Source organism: Budorcas taxicolor, chromosome 7 (assembly GCF_023091745.1).
Source record: "Budorcas taxicolor isolate Tak-1 chromosome 7, Takin1.1, whole genome shotgun sequence".
Taxonomy (NCBI): Eukaryota; Metazoa; Chordata; class Mammalia; order Artiodactyla; family Bovidae; genus Budorcas; species Budorcas taxicolor.
The window spans coordinates 7,532,926-7,560,693 of NC_068916.1; the positions used below are offsets into that span (position 1 = coordinate 7,532,926).

A 27,768-nucleotide genomic window follows, 5' to 3' on the forward strand; every position below is an offset into this window, starting at 1 on the left:
GCCCAAGGAGCAGGGATAGAGACCTAGTGTCAGGCAGCAGGAAGAGGACTTTTGTAGACATAGCTCCAGGCTCAACCACGGTAGACGTACAACTTGATTTCTCTCTCAGTTCACAGCATCTCTGAGCTTTGTCCTCAAGTTTGCCTCATGGCACAGAATGCTGGGGGGGTCCAACCTTCACCTCCCCACTCAGAGAGAAAGGCAGAGGCCAGGACTGACTCAGGAGCTTTTGGAAGTCTTCCTGAGAGGCCTTGGAACTCTTGTGGTTATACATCACTGGCCAAAACAGTCATGTGGCCACACGTCAATATAGAGGAGACAAGGAAATGTAGCTGCTCAGAATGAATAAAATTCTGTTCTAGGCAGGAGGGGGAGGGGACAGCTTAGATAGTGGTTCTCTAAACATCTCCGTCCATTTTACAGATGAGGAAACCGAGGCCCAGAGAGGGGCAGTGACTCACCAAGGGTCCCATGGCCAGTACTGAGCATCAGAGCCTGGATTCGAACCTGGGTCCTGTAACCTCCATGCTGCTGATAGTGCAAGTCTCAGACTCTGCGACTCCTTCTGGGCTGTGAGCATTTGAAACCTGCATGTGCTGAGCTCAGAGCAGCCCCGGGCCATGGATGCACCTGGAGACCTGGACCCAGACTCCTGGCTGTGGGCCTGTGGCTGAGGGCTTCACCACTCTGTGTCTCAGTTTCCTGGCCTGTAAAATGGGAACAGAAGTGGTTCCTTCTTCTAGGGCTCCTGTGAGACACTATATGAGTCATTCCAGGGGCCTCTGCACAGCAGGTCCTCAATGCTTATCAACCTGTGCTTCTGTTAGTTGGGGTGCCTGGTGGCAAGAAAATGTGGGTTGATGGCTGGTTTCTGGGGTTCTTGAAACTTATGGGGCTTGGTGGATAACTCAGAGCCCCAGCGGTCTCCAGAGATCCTGGCCCCATCCCTGTCCTGCACAGCCTGAAAATAAATTCCATGTCATTATCTCCATGTCCCATGAGCCACAACCAGATGTGCTGCATGGCCAAGTTAGGTCCAGGATGAAGGGTGCACTGGAAGGAGTGGGGGTGGGGAGGGCAAGAGTTGGGGGACAGAGTGTACCCCTTGTAGAGCCAAGTCTGGGATCCATTTCCCACAAATCTTCATGCATATAAATATCACAGGGGGTAGGGATGCCCTGGCTCCTGCCCCCCACTCCAAATGGACAAATGTCCTCAGCAATCTCCCAGCCTGTCCTTCCCTTCCTGGGCCACCTAGGGCCACCTAGTGGAGAAGGCTCAGCCACACAGTGGCTTGAAGACCCCAGGACCTGTCCCCATGGGCAGGGAGGTGGCAGCACCTGGCAGCCTTGGGGGAGGCTGGTCCCCAAGCCAATGATCAGGTAGAGACTTGGATGCCCCACTCCCCTGGGCCACATCCTTCCTGAGCCCCCTGGGAGCCTACACAAACCTCCTCCTCCTATATGGCGCCTGTCTCAGGGGGTATCCAGGCTGTTGGTGTGCATGAAAATATCAATGGAAGAGGATAAAGTTAGAACAAATATCAAACTTCCCTGGTGGTCCAATGGTTAAGAACCCGCCTTCCAATGCAGGGGATGCAGGTTTGATCCCCGGTTGGGGAACTAAGATCCCACATGCCATGGGGCGTCTAAGCTGCACCTAGAGAGCCTGCAGGCAGCACCTACTGAGCCTCCCAGCTCTAGAGCCTGTGAGCTGCAACCAAGACACAGTGCAGGCAAAAAAAAAAAAAAAAAAAAGCATGTCATATCACATGCCTGGTACTGCAGACATGCACCAGGCACTTCTTGGCTTTAGTTAATTCTTAGGACAACCCCACTCACTAATAGGGAAACAGAGGCTGGAGAAGCAAGGCCACTTATGTGAGACCACACAGCAGTGGTGATGGCTAGAACCACATAACCCCGTCACATAGGATGCAGGACAGAGCACATGCCTGGGAAACATTGGAGACCCCAGTTTTCTGAGAACTCTCTGGAATGGGGGAGGCCCTGGGGACTCTGAAGAGGGTCAAGAAAGTTGAGGAGGAAGGACCCCAGGTGGCTATGGGTGAGGAGTGCCTCATCTCCCGGACTGGTCAGGAGAATTAGAAGTTGAACTTCTAGGCCTCGTGCTCAAGGCCAGGACTAGGGTAGACAGACAAAAGTTAAGGCGGCTCAAAAGAACTGAAAACAAGTGTTCAAACAAATCCTTGTATATGTGTTCATTCTAGTCATAAGCGCCAAAAGACAGAAACAACGCAAGTGTCCATCAACAGATGAATGAGTAAACAAAAAGTGGTGCGTACGATAATATTCCATACAATGGGATAGTGCTGAACCACGACAAGGAATGGAGCTGACACGCCACAGCATGGATGACCCTACAGAACGTCAGGCTGAAAGAAGCCAAACACGGAAGGCCACACAGTGTATGATCCCATCTATATGAAATGTCCTGAACAGGCAAATCGACAGAGTGTAGATTAGCGGTTGCCAGGGGCTGGGGTGGGGAATGGAGAGTGACGGCTAATAGGGACAAGGTCTCCTTTGGGGTGATGGAGATGTTCTGGAGCTAGATATAGGTGACCCATGCATCAGATGACACTGAGCTGTACATTTTTAAATGGTGAAAGTCTGGTATTCCAGGAGCCAGCTGGTGCAGACCCGGCTTAGGGAGCAGTCATGCGACCTGGACCTCAGTTTCTTGCTTTATAAAAATTGGACCAGAGACTGCCCTGGTGGTCCAGAGGTTGAGCATCTGCCTTGCAATGCAGGGGACGAGGGTTTGATGCCTGGCCGGGGAACTAAGATCCCACATGCCACAGAACGACAAAGCCCTTGCGCTGCAATTACTGAGCCTGCTCAATCCGGGGCCCTCACGTCAAAGCAGGAGAGCCCGAGTATGGCAGGTAAGACTGGATGCAGCCAAATAAATACATATATTTTCAAAATCGGGCAAATTCCCCCAGCTCCCACATAGCACAGCTGTGAGGACCAAATCAGAAATGGTGTCAGTGACTCCTCCCAATGCAAGTCGCTGTTGGCACTTTGGCACACTTGAAGGTGTAGACAACATCTGTCAAAGACACGGCCTTGGTTTGGGGTCATCAGAACCAAAAACTGACACGATTGCTGAGATGTGGTTTTTCTGGGAACTGACAGAATCCAGCTGCCAGTGCAGGAAACCGGGGTTCGATCCCTGAGTCTGGAAGATCCCCTGGAGAAGGAAACGTCAACCCACTCCAGTATTCTTGCCTGGGAAATCCCACAGACAGAGGAAGCTGGCAGGCTACACTCCATGGGATTGCAAAGAGTTTGGACACAACTTAGTGACTAAACAACAACGTCCCCCAGAAGCCCCGGAGCCCTGCAGTGGGCACCAATGAGCAGATGGCCCTGAGGGCAATTCGGACTCCATCCCACTGGGGACCCCAGGGAGATGCATAGAACACACACCGCAGTTGGTCCCACTCCAGGGGCAAGGGGCTGGGATATTTATCCTCTTATCACCATCCAGCATTAGCTGAGGTCTGTTCCTGGGGGGACTGACCCCTCACATTCCTGGCCTTCCATGTATACCAGCTAGACATGCTCCTGTGGTCACAGGAAGCCCCAGGCAGGGTCACAGGTATTTACTGTGAGTGGCCTTCATCAGACTACTGTGGAGGGGACGGAGGCACAGATAGCATCTGTTCAAGCTTCAAGGCACTTCTGTAACAGCAGGCATAAATGGGATATTGAAAACACTTAACTCTGCTATTTGTGATTGAGAAGAACTATTCATTTTTGGATGCCCGCCAAGTGCCAACACTTTGCCTAACACCCACAAGGGTCACCACTGTTGTCGCCTCAATACAATCCCTGGTCTCTCTCCTTTACTTTAAAAAACAGAAAATCACTTGTCTTCACCAGGTCTGAGTTGCAGCATGTGGGATCTAGTTCCCTGACTAGGGACTGAACCTGGCTCCCTGCATCCAGAGTGCAGTCTTAGCCACTGGACCACAAGGGAAGCCTCTCTCTTTCCTTTACTTCTTGCTTCCTTTGGAATGATGACATTTAGAACAGATGCCACCTTCAGGGAAATTGCTCAGAGCAACAAGGGGCCCATTCCCATCAGAGAATACTTTATTCAAACACTTTAGAACATATTTTGGTGAAATAAGAATTTTGAAAAGACTTCATGAGTCTCCCATCTTCAAGATGGTTCTAGGTACAAGGCAAATAGAGCCTTGGACTCAGAAGACCACCTGAGATGCCAACTGAGTTTATCAGGATAAATGGAGCAGGAATGACAAAAATGTTCCCTGAAAACCCAGCACACTCTCTTTCCCTGATTTAAATACACTTGTCATTTGTACCAGTTATTTATTGCTGTATAACAAATTATCCCTAAACATCAGCAGCTCAAAACAACACATATTTCTTATCTAACAGTTTCTGTGGGTCAGGAATCTGGGCATGGCTCTCCTGAGTCCTCCCCTTCACACTGTGATCAAGATTCAACCAGGGTAGTATCTGCTTTCAAGCTCACTTTGTGTTGTTGGCAGGATTCAATTCCCTATGAGCTGTGGAACTGAGGCCCTTGGTTCCTTGATGGCTGTTGGCCAGAGGCTGCCCTCAGTTCCGTGACATGTGGGTCTCTTTATAGAGCAGCATGTATCATCAAAGACAGCAAGAGAGCCTGCAACAAGATGAAAGTCTTGTATTTTAAACTTAGTTACAAAAGTGAAGTCCCAGAACCCTTACTGTATTCCATAGGTTAGAATTAAATCTAAGGACTTCCTGGTGGTCCCGTGGCTAAGACTCCATGCTCCCAATGTAGGAGATCTGGGTTCAATCCATGGTCAGGGAACTAGATCCCACATGCCACAACTAAGAGTTCAAATGGTAAAATTAAGACCTGGCTCAGCCAAATATATAAATTAAAATATTTTTTAAAAAGAACAGGCAGAATGAATGATGGGATAGAAGCCTTGTGGGATTTGGCAGGGAGGGGGCCAAAGGGGATGCTCAGGTTTAGCACAGATCAATGCTCTGATTTGGGGTGGGGAGAGAAGCAGGGACCACAGTGGGGCTCTGCAACATTTAAATACAACTGTGGGGTTTGGGTTTCCCTGGTGGCTCAGATGGTAAAGAATCTGCCTGCAATGTGGGAGACCTGGGTTCGATCCCTGGGTTGGGAAGATCCCCTGGGGAAGGGAATGGCAACCCACTCCAGGGTTCTTGCCTGGAGAATCCCATAGACAGAGAAGACTCATGGGCTATAGTCCATGGGGTTGCAAAGAGTCAGGCATGACTGAGGGCTAACACTTTCACTTCATAGTGTGGGGTTTTCCACTAGCAGAGGCCACTAGGACTTGCATCCTGCATCCACTCTGCATGGACTTCGGGCTGCAGACACCTTCCGGCAGAGAAGGACTTTCAGAGCCAGGAAGCATATTTGCAACAGTCAACACGGGCAGTGGAGAGACATGCCCCCACAAAAATTCCCCCTCAGAACTACCTTTTGAGGTGAGGACCAGTGAGATGCCCATTGTATAGATGGACAAACTGAGGTATAGAGAGGTTAAGCCATTTCTCAGGGTGACCAGCTAGTGAGCATTGGAGCTGTGACTGCATGTCTCCAGAAATCTCCCTCAGTACTGAGGTCCCTGCAATACCCAGCTCTCAGTGCCCAGGTGAGACCAAAAAGCAAAAGGATAAATCTCTTCTTTCCCCTCCCCTGTGCATGCATAGCTGCTTAGTCATGTCCAATTCTTTGTGACCCTATGGACTGTGGCCCACCAGGCTCCTCTGTTCATGGGATTCTCCAGGCAAGAATCCTGGAATGTGTTGCCATTTCCTTCTCCAGGGGATCTTCCCAACCCAGGGACTGAACTCAAGTCTCCTGCATTGCAGGTGGATACTTTACTTGCCTGAGCCACCAAGAAGCCCCCCTCCCCTGTAGCCCAAGATGATATAAGCTCAGCCAGAGTGTTGATCAATGTGGCCCAAGTCAGGAGTTGGGGGGCCAGGGGACAGGCTCCATTGGGATCCTCTGGTCCCTTTGTGAGGCTGTCTGTCGCCAGGCCCTGGGGGGTTCAGAGAGAGTTGCGATTTTGCAGAGTCAGTGACCTGGCCACGATGATTGGTCCACCTGGACCCAAGTCCAGCCCAGGTCATCCCGGGGCCCCTGGACACACACGGATGCCCTGGAAAGTGATCTGGGGCTGGTTTCAGGGTGGCCAAGATCCCAACCAGGGAGAACAAACAGCCTTTGCTTCCCAGGTGGATCAGATTCCATGGCTGGCGCCACAGCAGCCTGGGTGGGCCCAGCAGGTGCCGGCTGTGCCCAGAACGGGGAGATTCCAGGAGATATCTTAGCACCAGGGGCCTAGCTTTCCCAAGGCAGCTGACATGTGCGGGGGAGGGGTACATTTTGCAGTCTTCCCTTCCCGCCAGGCTCCTCTGTCTGTGGAATTTTCCAGGCAAAGAAACTGGAGTGAATAGCTATTCCCTTCTCTAGGAAATCTTCCCGACCCAGGGATCGAAATGACTCCAGGTCTCCTGCACTGCAGGAAAATTCTTTACCATCTGAGCCACCATTGCCTATGTTCTTAACAGAAATAACTGACTTTCATTATTCAGAGTCTGTATTGCCAGTCCTCCTACTGGCCCAAATCTGTGACTCCCAAATTAACACTCACAGTGCTTTAGTGGTCCTTGAAGGACATACACAGTGAAGGGGAAAAAAATTTTTTTTTTTTTTTTGGCCATGCTGCATGTCTTGCCGGACTTAGTTCCCCAATCAGGGATTGAATGTGGCTACTGCAGTGAAAATGCTGTGTCTTAACCACTGGACCACCAGGGAATTCCCAGTGCAGGGAAAAGTTTGTGTCCCCAGAGGTACGTGTTTGTAGCTGTGGTGGGACAAGGCCATGCTCTGCCTTCCTGCTCCAGCTCACAGGCATCATTCTTGAGGTCTAGCTAGTGGCACATTTTTCACTTTTGTGCTTTTTCATTGGTGATTTTTGCTGTTCGAAAAGGTCTCCAAGTGTGGTGCTGAAGAGCTATCTAGTGTCCGCAAGTGCAAGAAGGCTGGGATGGGCCTCCGGGAGAATATACTGTTAGATGAGCTTTGTTTGGGCTTCCCTGGTGGCTCAGTTGGTAAAGAATCTGCCTGCAGTGCAGGGGACCTGGGTTCAATCCCTGCGTTCAATCCCTGGGTCTTGAAGATCCCCTGGAGAAGGAAATGGCAACCCACTGCAGTATTCTTACCTGGGAAATCCCATGGACAGAGGAGCCTGGTGGGATACAGTCCAGGGGATCACAAGTGTCAGACATGATTTTGCTCAGACATGAGTTATAGGACTGGTGGCTTGTGAGTTCACCATTAACAAATCAGCTTCGTGTTAAACAAGGTGTCTTGAAACGCACAGAAAACCAGGTTATGTATTGATTACTTGAGAAAAATGTGACCAGAGGCTTAGAGGAACCTACCTGTGTCCCCCCGAGGCACCAGTATTTCCTAATTCAGGGTTCCCTCCACTCTGTACACGATAACCATCATGATTCATGAGAATTCATGGTTTGTGTCCACCACACGGTAGAGGAAAAGAGATACAGACAGCAGTAGTTTGATGGTTAAGAAAGCAGGCTCTGGGTTCAAATCCCAGCTCTGAATTTAGCCACCTCGTTCCTCAGTTTCACTATCTGCGAAATGGCCACAAAACCAGGACTTCCCACCGGGCTTGGGAGGACTAAATGAGGTGCTATGCACCAGATACTAGGGAGAAGATCCACAGTACAAGCCGTAGCTGTTACTGTTATTACTGTTAGGTGCAGTGATGGAGGGGCAGGACCGATGTGGTCCGGAATCACGGAGCCTCAGTTTCTCCCTCTGTAGAATGGGAGCGGCAGCAGCGCCCCCTGCCCTCCAGGTTTTCACCCACTTGCTCAGCGTGCGTCCACCCCAGCTCCCGCGAGCCACAGAGACACACAGTCAGGATGGAGATTATAGATAGCCTCTGGACAGCGTGGTGTTTATTACCAGGAGGACACCCGCATGGCCTCCAGGCACCAGAGAGTTTTGACACAAATGACTTGAAGGCACTGGTTTCTGTCCAGCCCCCACCCCTATTCATTAGGGCCGGGGGATAAGAGAACCCATCACCGAGCGGACCAGTCACGCTCCCTCCTCCAGGCTGCAGCTCCTCCAGGTGGCCGGGGGTCCAGCATGCCTTGCGCTGCTAAGGGTCCCAAGGCGGAATGGGCTGGGCAGCTGCCAGTCAGCGCGGGTAGGGGTGGGTGGCGGGCAGTGTCAGATGTGGCGGCTCCTCCCTGGGACCGCTGAAGGGCTAAGAGACGCTTGGAGGCAGGCGGGCAGCTGCCGTCTTCTCCACCACGAAGCCGTAGTTGTACTGGCGGGTGAGGAGTGGGGTGAGGGGAGAGTAGAGTGAGAGAGCAGCCACTGGGGGGCGCCAGAGGAATGGTGGGGAGTGGGGCATGAGGGATCCGCAGCCCTCGAGGTGGGTTACAGCTGGGACAGAAGGGGGCCCAGGGGAGACGAGGGTGGCCTGCATCCCCCCAACTGCGCCCCCTCCCTACTCCCACACCCACCTCCGCCTCAATGTCGGCCAGCGATTTGATGGTCAGATCAGCAAAGGCAGAGAAGGCCTGGGAGGCAGGGACAGGTCAGTCTGCGGCAGGGACCCCAACCTGGAACCCCCGTTCCCTCATCTTCATGAAGGGCCCCCTCAATATTTGCCTGAACATCATCTCCCCTTCCTGCCACTGCCTCTCGCCCCGTAGCATCCAGCTGCCCCTCCTGAACCCCCCATTCCAGAAGGAGACCCTCCCAACCCCGCCCCTTGGCCTCCAGCCTCTTCCCACCCAGGAACTCCCCTTTGTGCTGGATACACACGCCCTGCATCGTGGTGCCTATAAACTCAAGGGATGGGGGCAGATCCAGACTTCCCAGGACCTGGACTCACCAGGGGACCACAGCTCTTGCCCTCGAATCGGGGGTGCAGCGTGAAGGGAACCCCATCCATGGCTGAGGAAAGTGGGTGAGAGGAGTGGAGCTGAGGCTGAGGAGACCTGAAGCCTGCCTGTTGCCCACCCCAACCCAAAACGCCCAGCCCAGAGGTCTAGGCTCTTCCCAGTCTTGACAGAACAGGGCAGGCCCAGGGCTGGTCCAACCCTGCCCTGGCCTCTACCTGGGGGTACAACCTGGGACCAGTCGTACCCCCCAACCCCCGCCCCAGGGCGTCAGTCACCCCACTCTGCTCTCACCTGAGATGCCATAGAGGTTGGAGGCCTCATAGATGGAGTCGCTCCTCCGCAGGGTAGAAGCCCGGGAGCCCAGTCTGGATAGTGTCGGCTCCGGGAAGCCACCTTTGCTGGTGGAGGCAGGAGAGCCCAGGTCGGAGACCTGATGGCGACCCCACCCCCACCCCCACCCCACAGCCGGAGGACTCACCTCGGCTGGCCCGGCGAGTCCAGGGAGAGGTCCCTCACGTCTCGGCTAAGAGCCCGGGGCTTGGGCACTGGCCGAGGGGCCTTGGCCTTCCTGCACCAGATGGCAAAGCCCCCCATGTCCCTAGGGCAGGAAGAAGAGAGAGAAGGGGCTCTGGCCTGACGTGCAGCCAGGGATGAGAACAGCTGCCAGTGGGAAGACAGGCTCTGGTGACCTCACGTCTCAGCCCACACCATCAGCAACATCCTAACTAATACTGCTGGGTTCAGTCACCATACTGGGCACTTTAGACACACCAGCTCCTCACCACTGCCCAGTGAGATCCCAGTACAACTGTCCCCATCTTAACATGTGGACACTGAGGCACAGAGAGGTGGCAGAAGGGATGGGAGGACTCGTGGGAGTCCCTGAGAGTCAGAGGGGCAGGCAGGGAGTTGAGAGGGCAAAGAAGGAAGGCGGGGGAGCAGGCGTACCCTACTCGCAGGTATCCAGGGACTGTCTTGGTTTTCCCACTGAGCCGGATGTCAAAGACAGCTGTGTCCGCGGCCCCCAAGGGCACCAGCTTCACACACATGCGTTTCTTCTTGGACACGGAGGCCTCTGGGAGGGGGGACGGGTGGGGAACAAGGGGGTGAGAAGAGGCAAGAAGCAGGGAAGGGGCCCAAAGATGGCTTCAGGAGATTGCTCTCCAGGGTGCCATTTAAGGGAGCTATCTGTATGGTGTGGGGCAGTGGTTATATCATGGGTGGTAAAGTCATAGGAGGAGAATCCATGATGCTTTTAGGAGCCATTGGGGCAGGCTCATCTTTGGTGACATGGAGGCGCACCCATGGGGTGGTCATGGGGACCACAGTGAGGGTGGGGAGCCGTGGGATCAGCTAGCACTGGGTGCCCATGCTGGCCCTCCAAACTCACTTGCCCTCAGCCCTCTAACCCAGAGATCAGCAAACTACAATGGATGAGCCAAACTGACCCAGAGTCTGTTCTTGTCTGGCTCATGAGCTAAGCGTGGCTTTTACATATATGCATATATGTGCAAGGGCTTTCCCAGGTGGCAATAGTGGTAAAGAACCCCCAGAGACATAAGAGACACGGGTTGATCCCTGTGTCAGGAAGATCCCCTGAAGGAGGAAATGGCAATCCACTCCAGTGTTCTTGCCTGGAGAATCCCAGGGACGGGGGAGCCTGGTTGGCTGCCGTCTATGGGGTCGCACAGAGTTGGACACGACTGAGTGACTTAGCAGCAGCAGCAGCAGCAAGTCACTTCAGTCGTGTCCAACTCTTTGCAACCCGCCAGGCTCCTCTGTCCATGGGATTCTCCAGGCAAGAATACTGGAGTGGATTGCCATCTCCTCCTCCAGGAGATCTTCCCCACCCAGGGATGGATCCCGCGTGTCCTGCATTGGCAGGCAGGTTCTTTACTGCTGAGCCACCAGAGAAACCCACCAACAGATATATGCTGACAGTCAAATACAAATGACAAGACACAGAGAGGGCATGGGAGGCAGGGAGAGCCTGATGATTAGAAAGCAGAGCAGTCAGGGCCGAGAGCTGGGAGAGCAGCCCCTGTACAAAAGCCTGGAAATGGAAGAGAACTGCGCCCGGATCAGCTTGGCTACAGTGTAAGAAGGTGGAGTAACAACAGGAATAAAACAAGTCGCACAAACTGAACACTTACTCTAAAGAGAGACACATTTTTACGCAGGGCGGGGTTCATCATCCCGCCCTAAATCAATCCTCAGCCAACACCGTCATTACCCAGAGCATCGAAGGGGCAGCCAAGGCTCAAAAATCGCGCGCCTATGGTCTTTCCATTCCCTCCCTGGTCTTCCCTGCAGAGACGAGCGAACCTGCCCCTCACCCCCTCCACACACCCACCCCTGCCTTCAACTTGGGACTCACTCGAGTCCAGGGGGTCGCAGACTGGTGAGAATCCCGGCGGGAGGGGGCTCTTGTCCACTAGGATCTGGATGTCGACCACCACGTTCTCCTGTGGATTCTGGAGTTGGGGTCGGGGCGCGGGGGGAAACAGCGAGAATCACTCAGCAGCAGGGACTGTGTCCCTGGCACCATGCTCCGCGAATGGACAGGGGAAGTGGGAAGACCGGGGGATTCCGAGGATGGGAGCTCCTTACCTCTAGGCTGCCCAAAGGATTGAGGCACAGGAAGTAGCCAGATTTCTGCGCGAAAGTCTTGCCGAAGCTGGCGGGCGCCCCCTCCACAGTGCAGGAGATCTACAGCGCGAACGCTGGTCAGAGCCAGGATATTACCTGGCCGCAGCCGCGGCTGCCCCCCATTCAACCCCCGGCCGCCGCCGCCTTCCCGTCCCCGGCCCCCTGACATCGCTCACCGCACTGAATCCCCGCGGCGGGGGCGCCGAGGCCGGCGACCAGGCTAAGCCAGCCAACGGCATCCCGTTGGCCCCGGGCCCCGGATCCATCCTCCAAAACAGGCACCGAAGGCGGCAGACAGCCTCGGACCTTCCAGCCGCAGCTGGACTACGGAGTTCGACAGGAATCTGAACTACAACTCCCAGACGGCCTTGCGATGTCGGGGGGCCAGGAAACGCAGTATGCGCGTGCCGGGAAGGCCGACGGCCAATCTTGTGGGGACAAGGAGCCACGCCCCTCAGGTGCGCCCGTGGGAGACGTTTGCGGAAAACAGCCTCAAGCCCAGCGACTCCGGCCGGAAATGGCTCGCTATCTGGGAACCAGAACTACATTTCCCAGAATTCCGTGGGGTTATCAGCCTCTCCTCCAGAGCTACCGTCGTCGGTGTTTCCCGGAAATTTCCGAGAGAAATATGAAAAATCCGCAATTTTTGTTCTCGGAAGTCATCCCAAAAGACACTTTCATGGGTTACACAGCGATTAGTAAATAACGGAAAGTACGAACCAGCGTGAGCCATGAAATCTTGGTGTAACTTGAGGATTTATTCACACATATACTTCATTAAGATGGTATAAAAGTATTTAGAATGGCTAAGTGCTTTTACACGCTTAGATGGAAAATATGGTCAACTGGGGAACAGAATATTATCTACTCCTATACATGTTCCAGCTTTTTACCGTATTATCGATTAGTCCACTGCCTTTTTTTTTTTTTTTTGCCACAGGAGAGCAAAAAATGATTTTATATTTGTGGTGAAATAAAATCGTTTTTAACGTAGGATAAGAAAAAGTTTAATGTAAAATTCTCTCTGCCCGTTTGGGTGACTACCTGCTCACCTTTAGTGTGCATTGTGCGTCTGTATTATAGATTAACTAAATGTACGCCAAAGCCTTTGACTGTGTGGATCACAACAAACTGTGGGAAGTTCTTACAGAGATGGGAATACCAGACCACCTGACCTGCCTCCTAAGAAATGTGTATGCAGGTCAAGAAGCAACAGTTAGAACTGGACGTGGAACAACAGACTGGTTCCAAATCGGGAAAGGAGTACGTCAAGGCTGTATATTGTCACCCTGCTTATTTAACTTATATGCAGAGTACATTGTGAGAAATGCTGGGCTGGATGAAGCACAAGCTGGAATCAAGATTGCAGAGAGAAATATCAATAACATCAGATATGCAGATGACACCATCTTTTCTGCAGAAAACAGAGAACTAAAGAGCCTCTTGATGAAAGTGAAAGAGGAGAGTGAAAAAGTTGGCTTAAAGTTCAACATTCAGAAAATGAAGATCATGGCATCCGGTCCCATCACTTCATGGCAAATAGATGGGGAAACAATGAAAACAGGGACAGACTTTATTTTGGGGGGGCTTCAGAATCACTGTAGATGGTGACTGCAGCCGTGAAATTAAATGACGCTTGCTTCTTGGAAGAAAAGCTATGACCAACCTAAACAGCATATTAAAAAGCAGAGACATTACTTTACCAACAAATGTCTATCTAGTCAAAGCTATGGTTTTTCCAGTAGTCATGTATGGACATGAGCATTGGACTGTAAAGAAAGCTGAGCGCAGAAGAATTGATGCTTTTGAACTATGGTGTTGGAGAAGACTCTTGAGAGTCCCTTGGACTGCAAGGAGATCCAACCAGTCCATCTTAAAGGAAATCAGCCCTGCATATTCATTGGAAGGATCAGAAGGGGACAACAGAGGATGAGATGGTTGGATGGCATCACCGACTCTATGGACATGAGTTTGAGTAAGCTCCGGGAGTTGGTGATGTACAGGAAAGCCTGGTGTGCTGCAGTTCATGGGGTTGCAAAAAGTCGGACACAACTGAGTGACTGAACTGAGATCTACTTAACACAGGAATGCCTGCTTGCTGCTGCTGCTAAGTCACTTCAGTCGTGTCCGACTCTGTGTGACCCCATAGACGGCAGCCCACCAGGCTCCCCTGTCCCTGAGATTCTCCAGGCAAGAACACTGAAGTGGGTTGCCATTTCCTTCTCCAATGTATGAAAGTGAAAAGTCAAAGTGCAGTTGCTCAGTTGTGTCCGACTCCTTGCAACCCCATGGACTGAGGCCCACCAGTCTCCTCCGTCCATGGGATTTTCCAGGCAAGAGTACTGGAGTGGGTTGCCATTGCCTTCTCTGGAATGCCTGCTTAGAAAAGAGCAATTTTCTTCTGGTGCCTGCCAGGCAGTGATGCAAGATATAGATGGGCTCCAGTTAGATATTTATAACTGGCCTCCTGTTCGCATTTCATGGGGCACAAAAAAGTGGCTGAACACTTAGAACTGTTAGTATTTTCTGATATAAGAGGTAGGTGGGCTCCAGTTCAAGGCATTATAATCAGCCTCCTGTTTGCCCTCCACACTGGAAGTAACAACAGAAGCAGGGTAAATAGCCAGTGTTTGTCTCTTGTAAATGCCTTAAGGTAATTGTAGCCATGGCAATAGTCAAGGTTTGGCAAGAACAAAGAGGCAAAACCCTGTTTGAGTAAAGGATTAAGGGATCTCTGCTCCTCCCTCTTTGGAGACAAGGGAGACACTGCACATGCCCAGAAAGGCTCCTTGTGGGTCTAAAGTCAGGGGATAATGCCAGGCCATAATGAGTCTTGCTTCTCCCAGAAGCCTTCACTTTGAGATCCATCTTGGCTGAGGGGTGTGAGTACACCCAGCGGAGAGTCCCAGGGTAGGTCAGGCGTGTTAAAAGAAACCAGATAATTGGCCGGAAGGAAGACAAAGAGCCGGAAGAAGTAACCTACATGAATGACATAACTGGCTCTTTCCTGTGCTCCGCCCCACTAGGGGTGAGCCCACACCCTTTGTCTCCGGGTGTGCGTCTCTGCCTTGCTTCTGTCTTAACAAACCATTTCTCTTTGTGCTGGCCCACTTGTTGTGCTACGTCTCTAACAATAAACTCTGTACCTACATTTATGGTTTCTGCCTCTGTGATAAATGTGTTTTTCACTGGGGGCAAAGATCCAGGGAAAAATCGCTTCTAGCCTCTAGCCCTTGCTGGTCTGGTGGCTAGAATTCCTGGTTCTCACCCAGGCTACCCAGGTTCAATTCTTGGGCAGAAAATTAAGATCTCCCTTCATGCGACTGCTCACTGCTGCCTCACCAAGATCAGTAGCTCCTTAAGAGATAACATTTCTTTCTCAATCCTGTGAGGGGTCATTATGACCCACTACTCACCTTATAATGCAGGTGTGAACTATGCGAACTGTCAAAACCTTAACTCAAAAACTGTACAACTGTTCTTTGACCTCTAATGGCTGGAACAGTCCTCAGAACTTTCTGAAATATCTCAGCGTTCAATCTCAAGACTATAGGGTCCCCTTGAGGTGCCCCATTATTCCCACTGCTTAGAAGAAATCTGATTCCCAACTCAGAAGTTCCCCAGGTGGAATCTGACGCTGGCCCGCATACACAGAAGGCAAAGAGAAACCAAAGAAAGAGGCAGACCTCTCCAGATTGGTGGCTGTTGTTTTCAGGGTCCACAAGGGGCTCATCGTGTATTATTTAAAAATGGCCCATTGTGGTGACCTGATAAACAAGGGATGAAGTCACAGTGGCCACAGTGCCCTGGTGCCATCCTGTTTTTTTCCTTAAGGTGATATCCTGTTTTTCCCTGCTGGTGCCAGTTTCTCAAGACTCCGTGACCACCCAAGTGTGAGACCCCTCCAACTACGTGATCACAAGACCCCAGCTGTGGGCTAAAGATAAACTAAGGCCCCCTCCCTTTGGGTCATGATTTTCCCTATAGGGTATAAGAACGGTTGGATACTGAGGGTGCACTGGTTTTTCTCTAAACCCAGTCACTTTCTCTCTTCCTGTAATAAATCTTTCTCTGCCTGAATGCCTGGCTTGCTCTTTCTCTGCACTCGCCTTACAGCTGTTCAGCCACTAAGTCATGTCCAACTCTTTGTGACCCCATGGACTGCAGCACACTAGGCTTCTCTGCCTTTATTGTCTCCCAGAGCTTGCTCAAACTCATGTCCATTGAGTGGGTGATGCCATCTAACCATCTCATCCTCTGTTATCCCCTTCTCCTCTTACCCTCAATCTTTCCTGTTGTTGTCGGGGCATGGGTTGGGAAAGAATTTCCAGACATGAGACAGAATGAGAGGGAAATAAAGTTTATTAGAATGGGAGATGCTGTTGGAGCAGCAGGCCAGCTCAAGGGAGAACCAATGTTAATTGGGGGTCCTTAGTCCATTTTTATACCCAGGGTGCAAGAAGTGGGATGGGGTCTTGCAGGTCATTTGCTGATGGGATGAGGCACGTATACTGGGTGGTTGGGTGGGGGGAGAGTAAGGCAAATACCCTCTCTCTATGGGGTAGGAGTGGAGACAGGTTATACTGATCAGGAGAACCTGAAGTCCATTAATAGTTACAACATGGGGGAGGGAAAGACGATAAAAGTCTGGCTTTTCCATTCCTGCATTCCAAGACCCTTTCATCCTTGGGTCACCACATTTCCCAGAATCAGAATCTTTTCCAATGAGTCAGCTCTTCTGATCAGGTGGCCGAAGTATAGGAACATCAGCTTCAGCATCAGTCCTTCCAATGAATATTCAGGGTTGATTTCCTTTAGGATTGACTGGTTTGATCTCCTTGCTGTCCAAGGGACTCTCAAGAGTCCTTCAGCACCACAATTCGAAAGCATCAATTCTTCGGTGCTCAGCCTTCTTATGGTCCAGCTCTCACATCCGTACACAACTACTGGAAAAACCATAGCTTTGACTGTACGGACCAGATTGGTAGGTGGCAGGTTTAGTAAACAAGGGAACTTATTTATGAGGTTTGTCTTCAGTTCAGTTCAGTTCAGTCGCTCAGTCATGTCCAACTCTTTGTGACACCATGAACCACAGCACACCAGGCCTCCCTGTCCATCACCAACTCCTGGAGTCCACTCAAACTCATGTCCATTGAGTCAGTGATGCCATCCAGCCATTTCATCCTCTGTTGTCCCTTCCTCCTCCTGCCCTCAATCTTTCCCAAATGAGTCAGCTCTTCAATCAAGTGGCCAAAGTATTAGAGCTTCAGCGTCAACATCAGATCTTCCAATGAATATTCAGGATTGATTTCCTTTAGGATTGACTGGTTGGATCTCCTTGCAGTCCAAGGGACTCTCAAGAGTCTTCTCCAACACCACAGTTCAAAAGCATCAATTCTTCGGTTCTCAGCTTTCTTTATAGTCCAACTCTCACATCCATACATGACTACTGGAAAAACCATAGCCTTGACTAGATGGACTTTTATTTGTCTTAGGCATTCACTAACCAATCCACTCTGAAGGAGATCAGCCCTGGGATTTCTTTGGAAGGAATGATGCTAAAGCTGAAACTCCAGTACTTTGGCCACCTCATGCGAAGAGTTGACTCATTGGAAAAGACTCTGATGCTGGGAGGGATTGGGGGCAGGAGGAGAAGGGGACGACAGAGGATGAGATGGCTGGATGGCATCACTGACTTGATGGACATGAATCTGAGTGAACTCCGGGAGTTGGTGATAGACAGGGAGGTCTGGCGTGCTGTGATTCATGGGGTCGCAAAGAGTCGGACACGACTGAGCGACTGAACTGAACTGAACTGAACGAGTAAGAGCTGGAGAAGGAAATGGCAACCCATTTCAGTATTCTTGCCTGGAGAATTCCATGGATAGTCCATGTGGTCGCAAGAGTTGGACATGGTTAGCAACTAGAGAGAGAGAGAGAATGAGTAAGATCTCCACACTGAGATAGGAAAGGGGCAGGGCACAACCTTTAAAAGAATAACATAGCCACTGAGGACACAGCATAAACTGGTTAGAACCAGCTAGGTCCAAGGTGGTGGATGAGTCGGCTTCCACTAGACCTTGAACCTCACTATACGCTCCTTGTAATACACCAAGCTGAATGACACACCCACCAGGCACATCCGACAATCTCTTATGAGATTGACCATAAGAGGAAGAGAAATGGGTGGAGGCCCAACTCCTAGAAATTCCTGTCCCTTCCCCAAAATAGCTGGAAGACTCCTCTGACTCTTGAGCCTACGGAATTACCTACCCTTATAAAACCTGACAACCCCATACTGTGGGGCTTCTTGCCTTCTGAAATGGCCCACACTCTGTCTATGGAGCGCATATCTCCCTGAGTAAACTTTCTTTCACTTTACTAAAGCTAGCTCTTGAATTCTTTCCTGTGCAAAGCCAAGAAGGCATACTTGGTAGACATCCCAGGGACTCACCTGAGAGCTGGGATGTGTGAAGTCCTCTCCCACCCCATCTTCTTTCCTGCCACAGTTCTCACCAGAATCTTGTCAACTACAAATTGGTGATTGCCCAGGGCACTTGCCATCTGAATGCTGCAGCTGTTGAAACACCCTGAAGGCACTTTGTGCTTCAGGGAAACTGGTGGAACAGATCCTTAGATAGTTAGATATTTTCAGGAGCTGATTTCATGATCCCAATCCTTACATCTCCTCATACATAGAAAAGCACTGAATCTCTTCATGGTGACATCAGCTCCTCATGACTAACAGAAAACCTTTTGTAAAATAAGTGCCAAATATATTGACCTTCCCCCAACCCCAGGCTCTCTGGGACAGTTTTATAGAGCTATCTCAGATGCTGCCTCCTGGACTGAAGCCTTCATTTTGCCCCAAATAAAACTTATGCAACTCCCACTGCATCTTTTTTCGTCTGCAATTATGGCAACCAACGAAGCAACCTGGAGTCGACTTTCCTCCTTTACCTGAACTCTAGGACGAACTGGAGCTTTGGTACCTTTGATGCCAGCAGTGGCCCCTTGGGCCCATCTGCCTCCTTGGGGAGTAAAGACAAATTTAGGCAGATCTCTCCTGGTTCTCAGATCTCCCATATTGGGTCCTGGTTGACATACACTGGGGAATACTTACCCAGTGGAAAGGAACTGGATGGGGCTCATTTGAAAGATACTGAGGAACACTCACCCAGTTGAAAGATACTGGGAGGAGACCTGGTTAAAAGATATCAGGGGAACACCTACCCAGTTGAAAGATACTGGGCAGAGGTGGGGAGGCTGGTTTAAAGATACGAAGAGAATACCCATCCAGAGGAATGGCACTGAGTGGGGCCTGGTTCAATGATACCAGGGGAATACCCACCCAGTGGAAAGGTACTGTGGAGAAGGGGAAATTTTGGATAGAAGCGAAGAGCGAATTTTATCCATGACAAATACAACTTAAAATGGGAAAGAGAGCCTCTCAAACAGAAACCAGGGGAATCAGAGGGCAGCCTCTAACACTCCTGCCAGGGTTATGTACATACAAAGTTTATACCTGCAAGTACCTACTTAATTGGGGAAATTATGCTAAAGAAGACCTCAACCTAAAGCGTCCAGACTGGGAGTTCTTTTGATATTCCAAAATATCAACTGTGTGCAAAGTTTAAAAAAAAAAAAATCCAGTCATAAGATCAAACAGACTAAGTGGAATGCTTACTGTAGTATTTAGAAGATTCTAAAAGAGAAAACGATAGAGTAACTTCTTTGCAAGAAACCAACAAGAAATTGCTTGAAACTCTATCCTAAAAAAGGCCGCTAGCACTGACTGCCAGGTCACAGATCTAATGGGACCAGGAAGTCACATCTGGGGCATTTATGCCATTTGCCTTTTGACTTCTGGGCAACTCTTTGCCATCCTCTTGGGGTATTTTTGCCATTTGGCTTTTGATTTCTGAGCATCACTTTGCCATCTTTTGGGGACAGTCTTGCTATTTGGCTTTTGATTTCTGGGCATGTCTTTGCCGTTTGTTTGATTTGGAGTGTGACTTCCAGCGGGTGAAGTTCTGGTTTGGTATGGTTCGGTGAGTTTGGTTTGGTTACTTTGGTTTGAGTGTGTGGGCATCTGGTACAAACTGCTTGAGCTAAAATGGCAAGTGCTTCCTCTAAGGTTCCACACCCCACCTGGGAACCCACTGGGAAAACCTGTAAATGACTAGCCAACCTATAGCTCTGATCTAATTGTCTGTTCCTCGGTTCCTTGTCTCATCACAACAAAGACTTGGAGCGACGGACATGGAAGCCCTCGGTGCGTCACAGCTCTCGGGTCTTGGACAAACCCTGTTATAGCTCTTAGGCAAATCAGTGTTACAGCTCTATTCTATTTAGAGGATAGCAGGGGAATCCATCCTCGAAGTGTGAGGGCATGCCAACCCAAAGGCTTGAAGGAAAGAGAGTGGAGGAGCACATGGGGGAGGGGGAGAGAGGGAGGGAGAGAGAGAAAGAGCGCACGCACATGGGAGAGAAAGGGAGAGAAAGCGCTTTGGCTCCTCCCTTTATGTTTTTTCCTTCACCTGGGCCTGCCTTATGCAAATTGGGCTTAGCCAGGAGCGCAGTTTGTTCTACCTGAAGTCTTCACTCTGGTCCTCGGACCTTCCTTTGACCTTCCTTGTTTTTTTAGCCACCGCCATTTTGGACTCCTTTTCCCTATTCTACCTACCTAACACAATGACAAAGAAAAATGGCCTAAAAATATTGCATCTCTTTCAAGGTCAGGAAGGGGTAAGGGGGTCTCTGATGGTCTGAGTTCACCTCAAGGATCAGCTGGCAGTCATGTCCTCTCAACGACCTTTGCCAACACTGCACCGATTATGATCAGCTCTTTCATCTCACTTAGCCCCCTCTTCCACAATGTGCACCGAGTATGTTACTGAGCCCAAGCTCGTTCTGCTCCTATCACAACAGGCCAATTATCCAAGAGACAAGGTGTTGAGGCAAGGAATATGGCTTTTGAAAGCCAGCTGACCAAGAAGATGGCGAACTAATGTCTCAAAATTGCCATCTTATTGGGGTCTGGATGCAGGTTCTTTTATAGGATGAGAGGGGAAAATAATTGAGGAAGTAAAGGCAAATATCTTGCAAATATCTCCTGGAATGGCCAACCTCAAGGAGGGGATGGGTTAATCTCTTCAGGCAGAGGGGCAGGGTTCCCTGAGGCAGATCATTATGTATGATTGTAATAATCAAAGCAATGAAAAACAAGGGCAGAATCAAAGAAACAGATCCATCACAGAGTCAGATTTGGCAGGGTTCAGCCAGGGATTTCCTTAGCAAGGAGATGGCTTGTTAGATGGCTATCTGGTTGCACTGGAGGCAGGTAGCTCAGCAACAACATAGGCACGTGTGAGAGGAAACATAGCTTAAGATAGTGGTTCCCAAAACAAGTAGCCATTTTTTCTACCAAGAGCCCCACTGAGATAGGATGGGCTTCAGGTAAGGCCTTTACAACTAGCCTCCTCTCCGTATTTCTTGGAGCAGAAAAAAGATGAGTTCCAGACTAGGCGTTTACAACGGGCCTCCTGTTTACATTTATTGAAGCAGAAGGCAGGTGGGCCCCAGGCTAGATACTTACAACTGGCCTCCTATTTGTACTAAGAGATATAAATAACAATAGGAACAGGGTAAATCACCTCCTGTGGACACTTTAAGATAACAGTTCTGTCAAGGACAGGAAAGGGCTCAACCTTATTTGAATAAACACCAAGGCACCACATATTTCCCATGCTTGGGGCAACAGAGACTCTGCACAGGAGTGGAAAGGCTTCTCAGGGGTCAAAAGGCAGGGGACACCAGACCATAATAAGTCAGGTCAATTCCCACCCCGCTCCCCCAGAGGCTGTCATGCTATAGGGCATGGTTCTGAGGCAAATCGATCATAATTCATCTATCCACATGTACTCTGCCTTTCGAATAAACGCTTTACTTTCCTCTCTATCTTCCATGTCCCTGGGGGAGTTTTTTCTTTTCAAGGTAGACAAAGACGGGGACCCAAACTCTAGCCATGGGCCGTCATAGTTCTAGTGGTTAGAACGTGGAGCTCTCACCATCACAACTAGGGTTCATCCCCAGTCAGAGAACTGAGGTCTTACTTCAAGCTGCTGGTCATTGCTATGCGTGCCTGATCCGAACCACTGATGTATTGAGTCCCTGAGGCTGGGGACCATTCAGGGCATTGACTTGTGTCCTCGTGTGCTTTAATGAAGACACTATATTTGCAGACTCATCACGTGTGACCACACAACATCCTGCTTGGATAATGGCCCAGGCGCCTCCTTGGGAGGCAGCAGTGATGTCCAAGTCCATCTTATTTTGGAGGACAGCTCTTCTCATTTAAGGCTTTCTGGGTCAATCGAGTAGCGGCTTCTGTGTGTGCTGTAACAACTTCCAGGCCAGTAGAGGCTATAAAGACAGCGGCCAAATGATTGTACCAGTGGAGAAGGGAACACGTCCTCCTGGGAGATGGCAGATGGGGGAGGGAGGTTGGCAACTTTTGTGACTGTGGAGTGGATCCTGCCCTCTACCCAAAGTGCAGCAGCCCAACCATCTAGGTGAAAGTCACATCCAAAGAATTTTGTCACGCATCCATTGGATCCTGTTTAGGACTACCCAGTAAACATGTGGATGACACAACCAGCCAGACCAGTTGCTGCCCTGTACTATGTACAACAGAAGGCCTGCACAGTTCCAAAGATATCCTCCCTACATTCCTGGCACAATTGGTTTGGGTCCATCGAGACCATGTTTTGTTTCCAACGTAGGGGTGCCTGGGTGTTCAAATCTCCATAACACAGAATAATCCGTGTAACTCCATCCTAGAGCTGGGCACCGATGGTCTGACGATGGTGCTTTCCTATTTATTTGACTGCACCGGGTCTTTGTTGGTCTGTGAGATCTCCAGTCTTTGTTGGGGCATGTGAGCTTAAGTTTCCTGACCAGGGATCATCCCAGCCCTCCCGCATTGGGAGCACGGAGTCTTCGCCACGGGACTACCAGGGAAGTCCTGATGATGGGATTTTTAGGACCGTTCTGGTCAGCAGTTTAATAGACTGCCTTTGTTGACAGATTGACAGAAGAAAAACACTCCTGTCCAGTGTTACTGATGGCTTGTGCCCCAGGCCAAGCTCCTGGGTCAATATAAATAATATCAAATGAATTAAGAGCATTCATCTTCGTTTTTTTTTTGAAATGTCATGTACTACTCTAGTGCCTTCATTCATTCATTCCTGCGCTGGATGTTGGTACCCAGCATGGCAATCCCAGTGAAGTAGAGAGGGGCAGCTGCCCACACACCCAACAGTTGGAATGATTCCTCTGCTGGGCATATGGGCGGACTCACCATTGGAAGATATTTCCACCAGGTCCCCATCTTATGACTGGACACCATAGGAGCAGCAGAAGTTTAAAGTCAAGAAGACAGATTATTTGGGAGTTCCCTGGTTGCCCAGTGGTTAAGACTCCACACTTCTAATATAGGAGGGTGCAGGTTTAATCCCCAGTCAGGGAACTAAAATCCCACAGGCTGAGTGACATGGCCAAAAAACAGAGAAACAAAACAGATTATTTATTAGGAACTTGCATAGGGAAGTCTTTTTTTCTAGAAGAATTACAATTGTGACCGGATCCTTAGATATTGGATGTAGCTGCAGCTTTAGGAACTTGACCTGGTTCTACAAATCATAAATGTTGGCTGGGAGAGGCCCACAGTCAGGCATGAGGAGATGGACTGGGGGCAGGACATCCCAGATCAGGACCCCTATCTTCTCCTCCCTCTCAGTGGTGCTTGTTCCAAGGCAGGGACAGGGCATTTCCATGGACACAGCTTGTATTTATTTAATAGCAGGACAACAGGATCCCAGTGCAGGTTAAGTAACCCCATTTCGCATAGAGATGCGAAGCAACTCACACATGCTGTTGGGACTTGCTGTTGTTCAATTGCTGTCATTTCTGACTCTTTGCCACCCCATGAACTGCAGCATGCCAGATTCCCTGTCCTTCACTGTCTCCCAGAGCTCACACTGAGCCAGTGATGCTCTCCAACCATCTCATCTTCTGTCATCCCCTTCTCCTCCTGCCTTCAATCTTTCCCAGGGTCTTTTCTGATGAATTGACTCTGAATCAAGCAGCCAAAGAACTGGAGTTGCAGTTTTAGCATCAGTCCTTCCAATGAATATTCAGGACTGATGTCCTTTAGGATTGACTGGTTTGATCGCCTTGCTGTCCAAGGGACCCTCAAGAGTCTTCTTCAGCTCCACAGTGGGATGTCCCATTGCAAAGTCCAGCGGATCGCGGGGCTTGGTAATCTCAGCAGCACAGCTTGGTCATCCATGATGAGAGTCAGGGCTGCAGCAATCTTACATTACTTCCATACCTTTACAGTGTTAGGTGTCTCATCAGGGTTCCACAGTCTGGCATATGGGGCAACAGGCCCTATTGCTGGATCATTTAAATGTATTAAAGTCTGGGAGGGACTTCCCTAGTGGTCTAGTGGCTAAGACTCCACCGTCCCAATGCAGGGAGTTCGAGTTCAACCCCTGGCTGAGGAACTACCTGGCACAGCCAAATAAATAAATTAAAATTAAAAAATAATAATAACAGAAATGAAGCCTGGGATAGTACAAGGTGGTTTTACCTGTTAGTTGTTTAATATGCTGTCTTAAAATTCCATCCTTCCGCTCCACCAACCTTGCTGCCTGTGCCTTCTCAGAGAAAGGGAACCTCCGTTCCGTGTCATGTGTTTTTGCCCAATCTTGCACAATATGACCTTTAAAATGTAACCCCTGGTCACTGTCTATGTGGAGAGGGTATTTTTTTTACTCTGTTTCTCTAATCCTCTAATGGTGGCAGCCTGGTTTGGGCAGCCACAGGGGAAAGAAAGCTTGGGTTAGCCTAGATGCTGTGTCCACGTAAACCAAGACATTTAGAACCCTCACTTGGAGGGAGGAGGCCAATATAATCAGTTTGCCATGCCAGTCCCTCACTGGGAACTCCAGGGAATGGTCCCAGATTCCGTTGACCATTGCCTGGGGAGGGGCGTTAGATGGGGGGGCAGTTATTTAGAACACACAGGACATGCTGTTATGGTATTAACCAAGTCACTGTATTTCAAGGTAATACAGCATCCTTGGCAATAGGTCATCCCATTCAGGCATTATGGTGGCTGTTCTTCCCATGCGTCCAATCTGCGGTATTTACTGAGGGGTCCACTAGGGCTCATACTGGGCCAGGACATCAGCTCCCCAATTGCCAGTGGTTGTCAGCATCTTAATAGAGCCAGGGGCATGGAAAACAGTGAGAAATGCCACAGGCTCTTGAAAGCAAACCCAAGTGTCTTTCCAAATGTCCTCGCCCCAAAAGGGCTTATTCACGATCATCCCCCGCTTGGCTTCCCATTGTCCAAGCCAGCCCAGCTGTCAGTGCGGTTCAATTCAGTTCAGGCGGTCAGTCGTGTCCAACTCTTTGCGACCCCATGGACTGCAGCAGGCCTGGCTTCCTTGCCTGCTGCTGCTGCTGCTGCTGCTAAGTCGCTTCAGTCATGTCCGACTCTGTGCTACCCCATAGACGGCAGCCCACCAGGCTCCGCCGTCCCTGGGATTCTCCAGGCAAGAACATTGGAATGGGTTGCCAATTCCTTCTCCAATGCATGAAAGTGAAAAGTGAAAGGGAAGTCACTGAGTCGTATCCGACTCTTCGCGACCCCATGGACTGCAGCCCACCAGGCTCCTCCATCCATGGGGTTTTCCAGGCGAGAGTACTGGAGTGGGTTGTCATTGCCTTCTCCGGCTTCCCTGCCTAACGTTAGCAAATAGCCTGGGCTCCTGAGTGACCACCAGCCAAACTACTGCAGTTTGTCTGCCAACCACATGGTGTCAGTGTTGGACTAAATAACCACTACAATCCCTGCCACTGTAGCTGGACAAGACAGAATGCTACATATAGCAGGCATATATACCTAGGAATATGCTAAGTATATATTCCTATATGTGCCGGGGTCCAGCCCCAGCAGGATCCAGGGGTTCCCTCAGGATGGACGGAGTTGGCGAGCGAGAGACAGGGAGACCGAGCTTAGGAGGAGCAGGTCTGTAACTTTATTTTTAAAAAGAGCTTTTATACCTTGGGTTGTACATAGAGGGGAATGGAAGATGCAGAGTCATGCAGGGTCAGCAGTTCTGACCCTTATCGAAACCAGGCTTTCTTTCTGCATACATTTCCATATACAAAAGTCTTATGCGATTTACATCCTCCTCTGGCCTGGAGGCCTGTTAACATTTTATGACCCTTTTTTCTGATAAAGGTTTGTCAACCAGAAAACTTATTTTTTCTAAAAGTTTTTTTTCTAAAGTCTGGCACCACTCTCAGAAAGTACTAAATAAAGTTACATTCCTATGGGGCAAAGGTGCAGTGGGTTATAACAAAGAAAAAATTTATTAACTCAAAGGTCTAATGTTGCTAACACCAAGGCCACTACTTATTTTCCTTACATACCAACTATATTAACTAATATACTCCCAGGCACACAATGGGTAAGGGATATGGAAACTTGGCAGCAAGCATTGGCTCAACAATGAAATCCTTCACCAGCACTATTCTAATAATTTTTACTCCTCAAAGGGCTCTATGCCTATTAGGACTTTAGAATGTTTAAGTTCCCCTGCCTTTCATGGTTGGGAAGTTGTGAACAATCATGTGCGTTAGTTGTAAGAGTATGGATAAACCTGCCACTCAAGTTAGAATGCTAACAGAGGGGTTTGAATTGAAATATTCCTTTCATGCCCAGGAGGCTTAACATCTAGAGCCCTAAGTTGATTTTCTTCAGAGAACGATGGTTGGGGATAGCCCCCTGTTAATGCCAGAAGAGTTGGCGGAAGGCATAATATAGTAAACAGTAGACAGACGGATTTTGGTATCCGGGTAGATGCTTGAGCAGGTCCAGGGAGTCCCTCGAGTCCTGATCCGCCTTGCCTGTCAGGTCTCTCCACATTACCTTGTCATGGGTGGGATCTCGTGTGCTGGCTCCCCGCATATAGGTAGTATATAGGGGCTACCACAGGAAGAGAGGCGAGGGTATTCAGAGGATCTATATACTCCACAAAGCCTGGTAGGACCCCCATTTCTGGAGATGGTGGGCTGGCTGACAGGGTGGTCTTCTGCTGGACAAAGCAATGTCACTCGGTCCACGTGGGAGTCAGCCACGGCAGAAGTGGGTGGATGAAACATATTCTCAACACACCCCTTGAGAGTAAGTTATACCACGATATGTGGTTTTTCATGAGAGACTCTACTGGGAGGAGGGTGATATACACTGTTAGGAGCTATTACTTTATGGAGATGTATTGGCTTTTTGCCCCCTTCCAGATCTTGAACCAAAATCCTAGGGGTATCTTTCCTGCTGTCTCTGCCAAGGTGCTCACCCCACACTTTCCAGAGTCACAGATACATCTAACTCAAATGGTAGCCCTGCTTAGGAGATGCCCAGAGCTTTAATCTGCTTCACCAGCATTTTTGCCTTTTCAAAGACAGCTTGTTGCTCTAATTCAATCCCCATATGCCCTCTTTTTATTTTAAAGTGGCTCTAAAGGATGGAGGCACTATTATATACAGGATGGATAAGCAACAAGGTCTTACTGCACAGCACCAGGAAATACATTCACTATCCTGTGATAAACCATAATGTTCCAGAAAATGAAAAAAGAATGTATATGTGTGTATAACTGAGTCACTTTGCTGTACAGCAGAAATTAACACACTGAGAACTTCCCTGGTGGTACAGTGGGTAAGAATCCACTTGCCAGTGCAGGAGACACGGGTTTAGTCCCTGGTGTGGGAAGATTCCACATGCCGTGGAGCACGCACATCACAACTACCAGGCCTGTGCTCGAGAGCCTGCGAGCTGCAACTACTGAGCCTACACACCTGGGGCCTGTGCTCCCCGATGAGAGAAGCCACCACAATGAGAAGCCTGAGCATCACAGCATAGAGTACCCCTCGCTCGCCGCAACTAGAGAAAGCCTGCACAAGGCAACAAAGATCCAGTGCAATCAAAGATAAATAAAATTATATAAAAACAGAAATTAACATATTATAAATCAACTATATTTCCATTAAAAAATTCTTT

General features: G+C 49.8%; 2 protein-coding genes across 2 annotated transcripts in view; one reads left to right on the forward strand and one right to left on the reverse strand.

Moving 5' to 3' along the window:
• Window positions 1–7,994: 7,994 nt before the first annotated feature.
• MVB12A (multivesicular body subunit 12A) lies at window positions 7,995–11,975 on the reverse strand. The gene is made up of 9 exons (XM_052643776.1): window positions 11,807–11,975; window positions 11,592–11,690; window positions 11,359–11,455; window positions 9,930–10,056; window positions 9,460–9,579; window positions 9,273–9,379; window positions 8,972–9,033; window positions 8,598–8,654; window positions 7,995–8,398 (listed from the first exon to the last, which is right to left on the reverse strand). The coding sequence occupies exons 1-9, from the start codon at window positions 11,894–11,896 to the stop codon at window positions 8,336–8,338; spliced, it is 822 nt and encodes a 273-aa protein (XP_052499736.1). The 5' UTR covers window positions 11,897–11,975; the 3' UTR covers window positions 7,995–8,335.
• A 28-nt stretch (window positions 11,976–12,003) lies between these two features.
• LOC128050402 (uncharacterized) overlaps window positions 12,004–27,768 on the forward strand; it is a 44,600-nt gene continuing 28,835 nt past the window's right edge. The window contains exon 1 of the mRNA XM_052642653.1: window positions 12,004–12,088. Within this exon, the coding sequence (XP_052498613.1) occupies window positions 12,004–12,088 (85 nt within the window). The remainder of the gene's footprint in view (window positions 12,089–27,768) is intronic.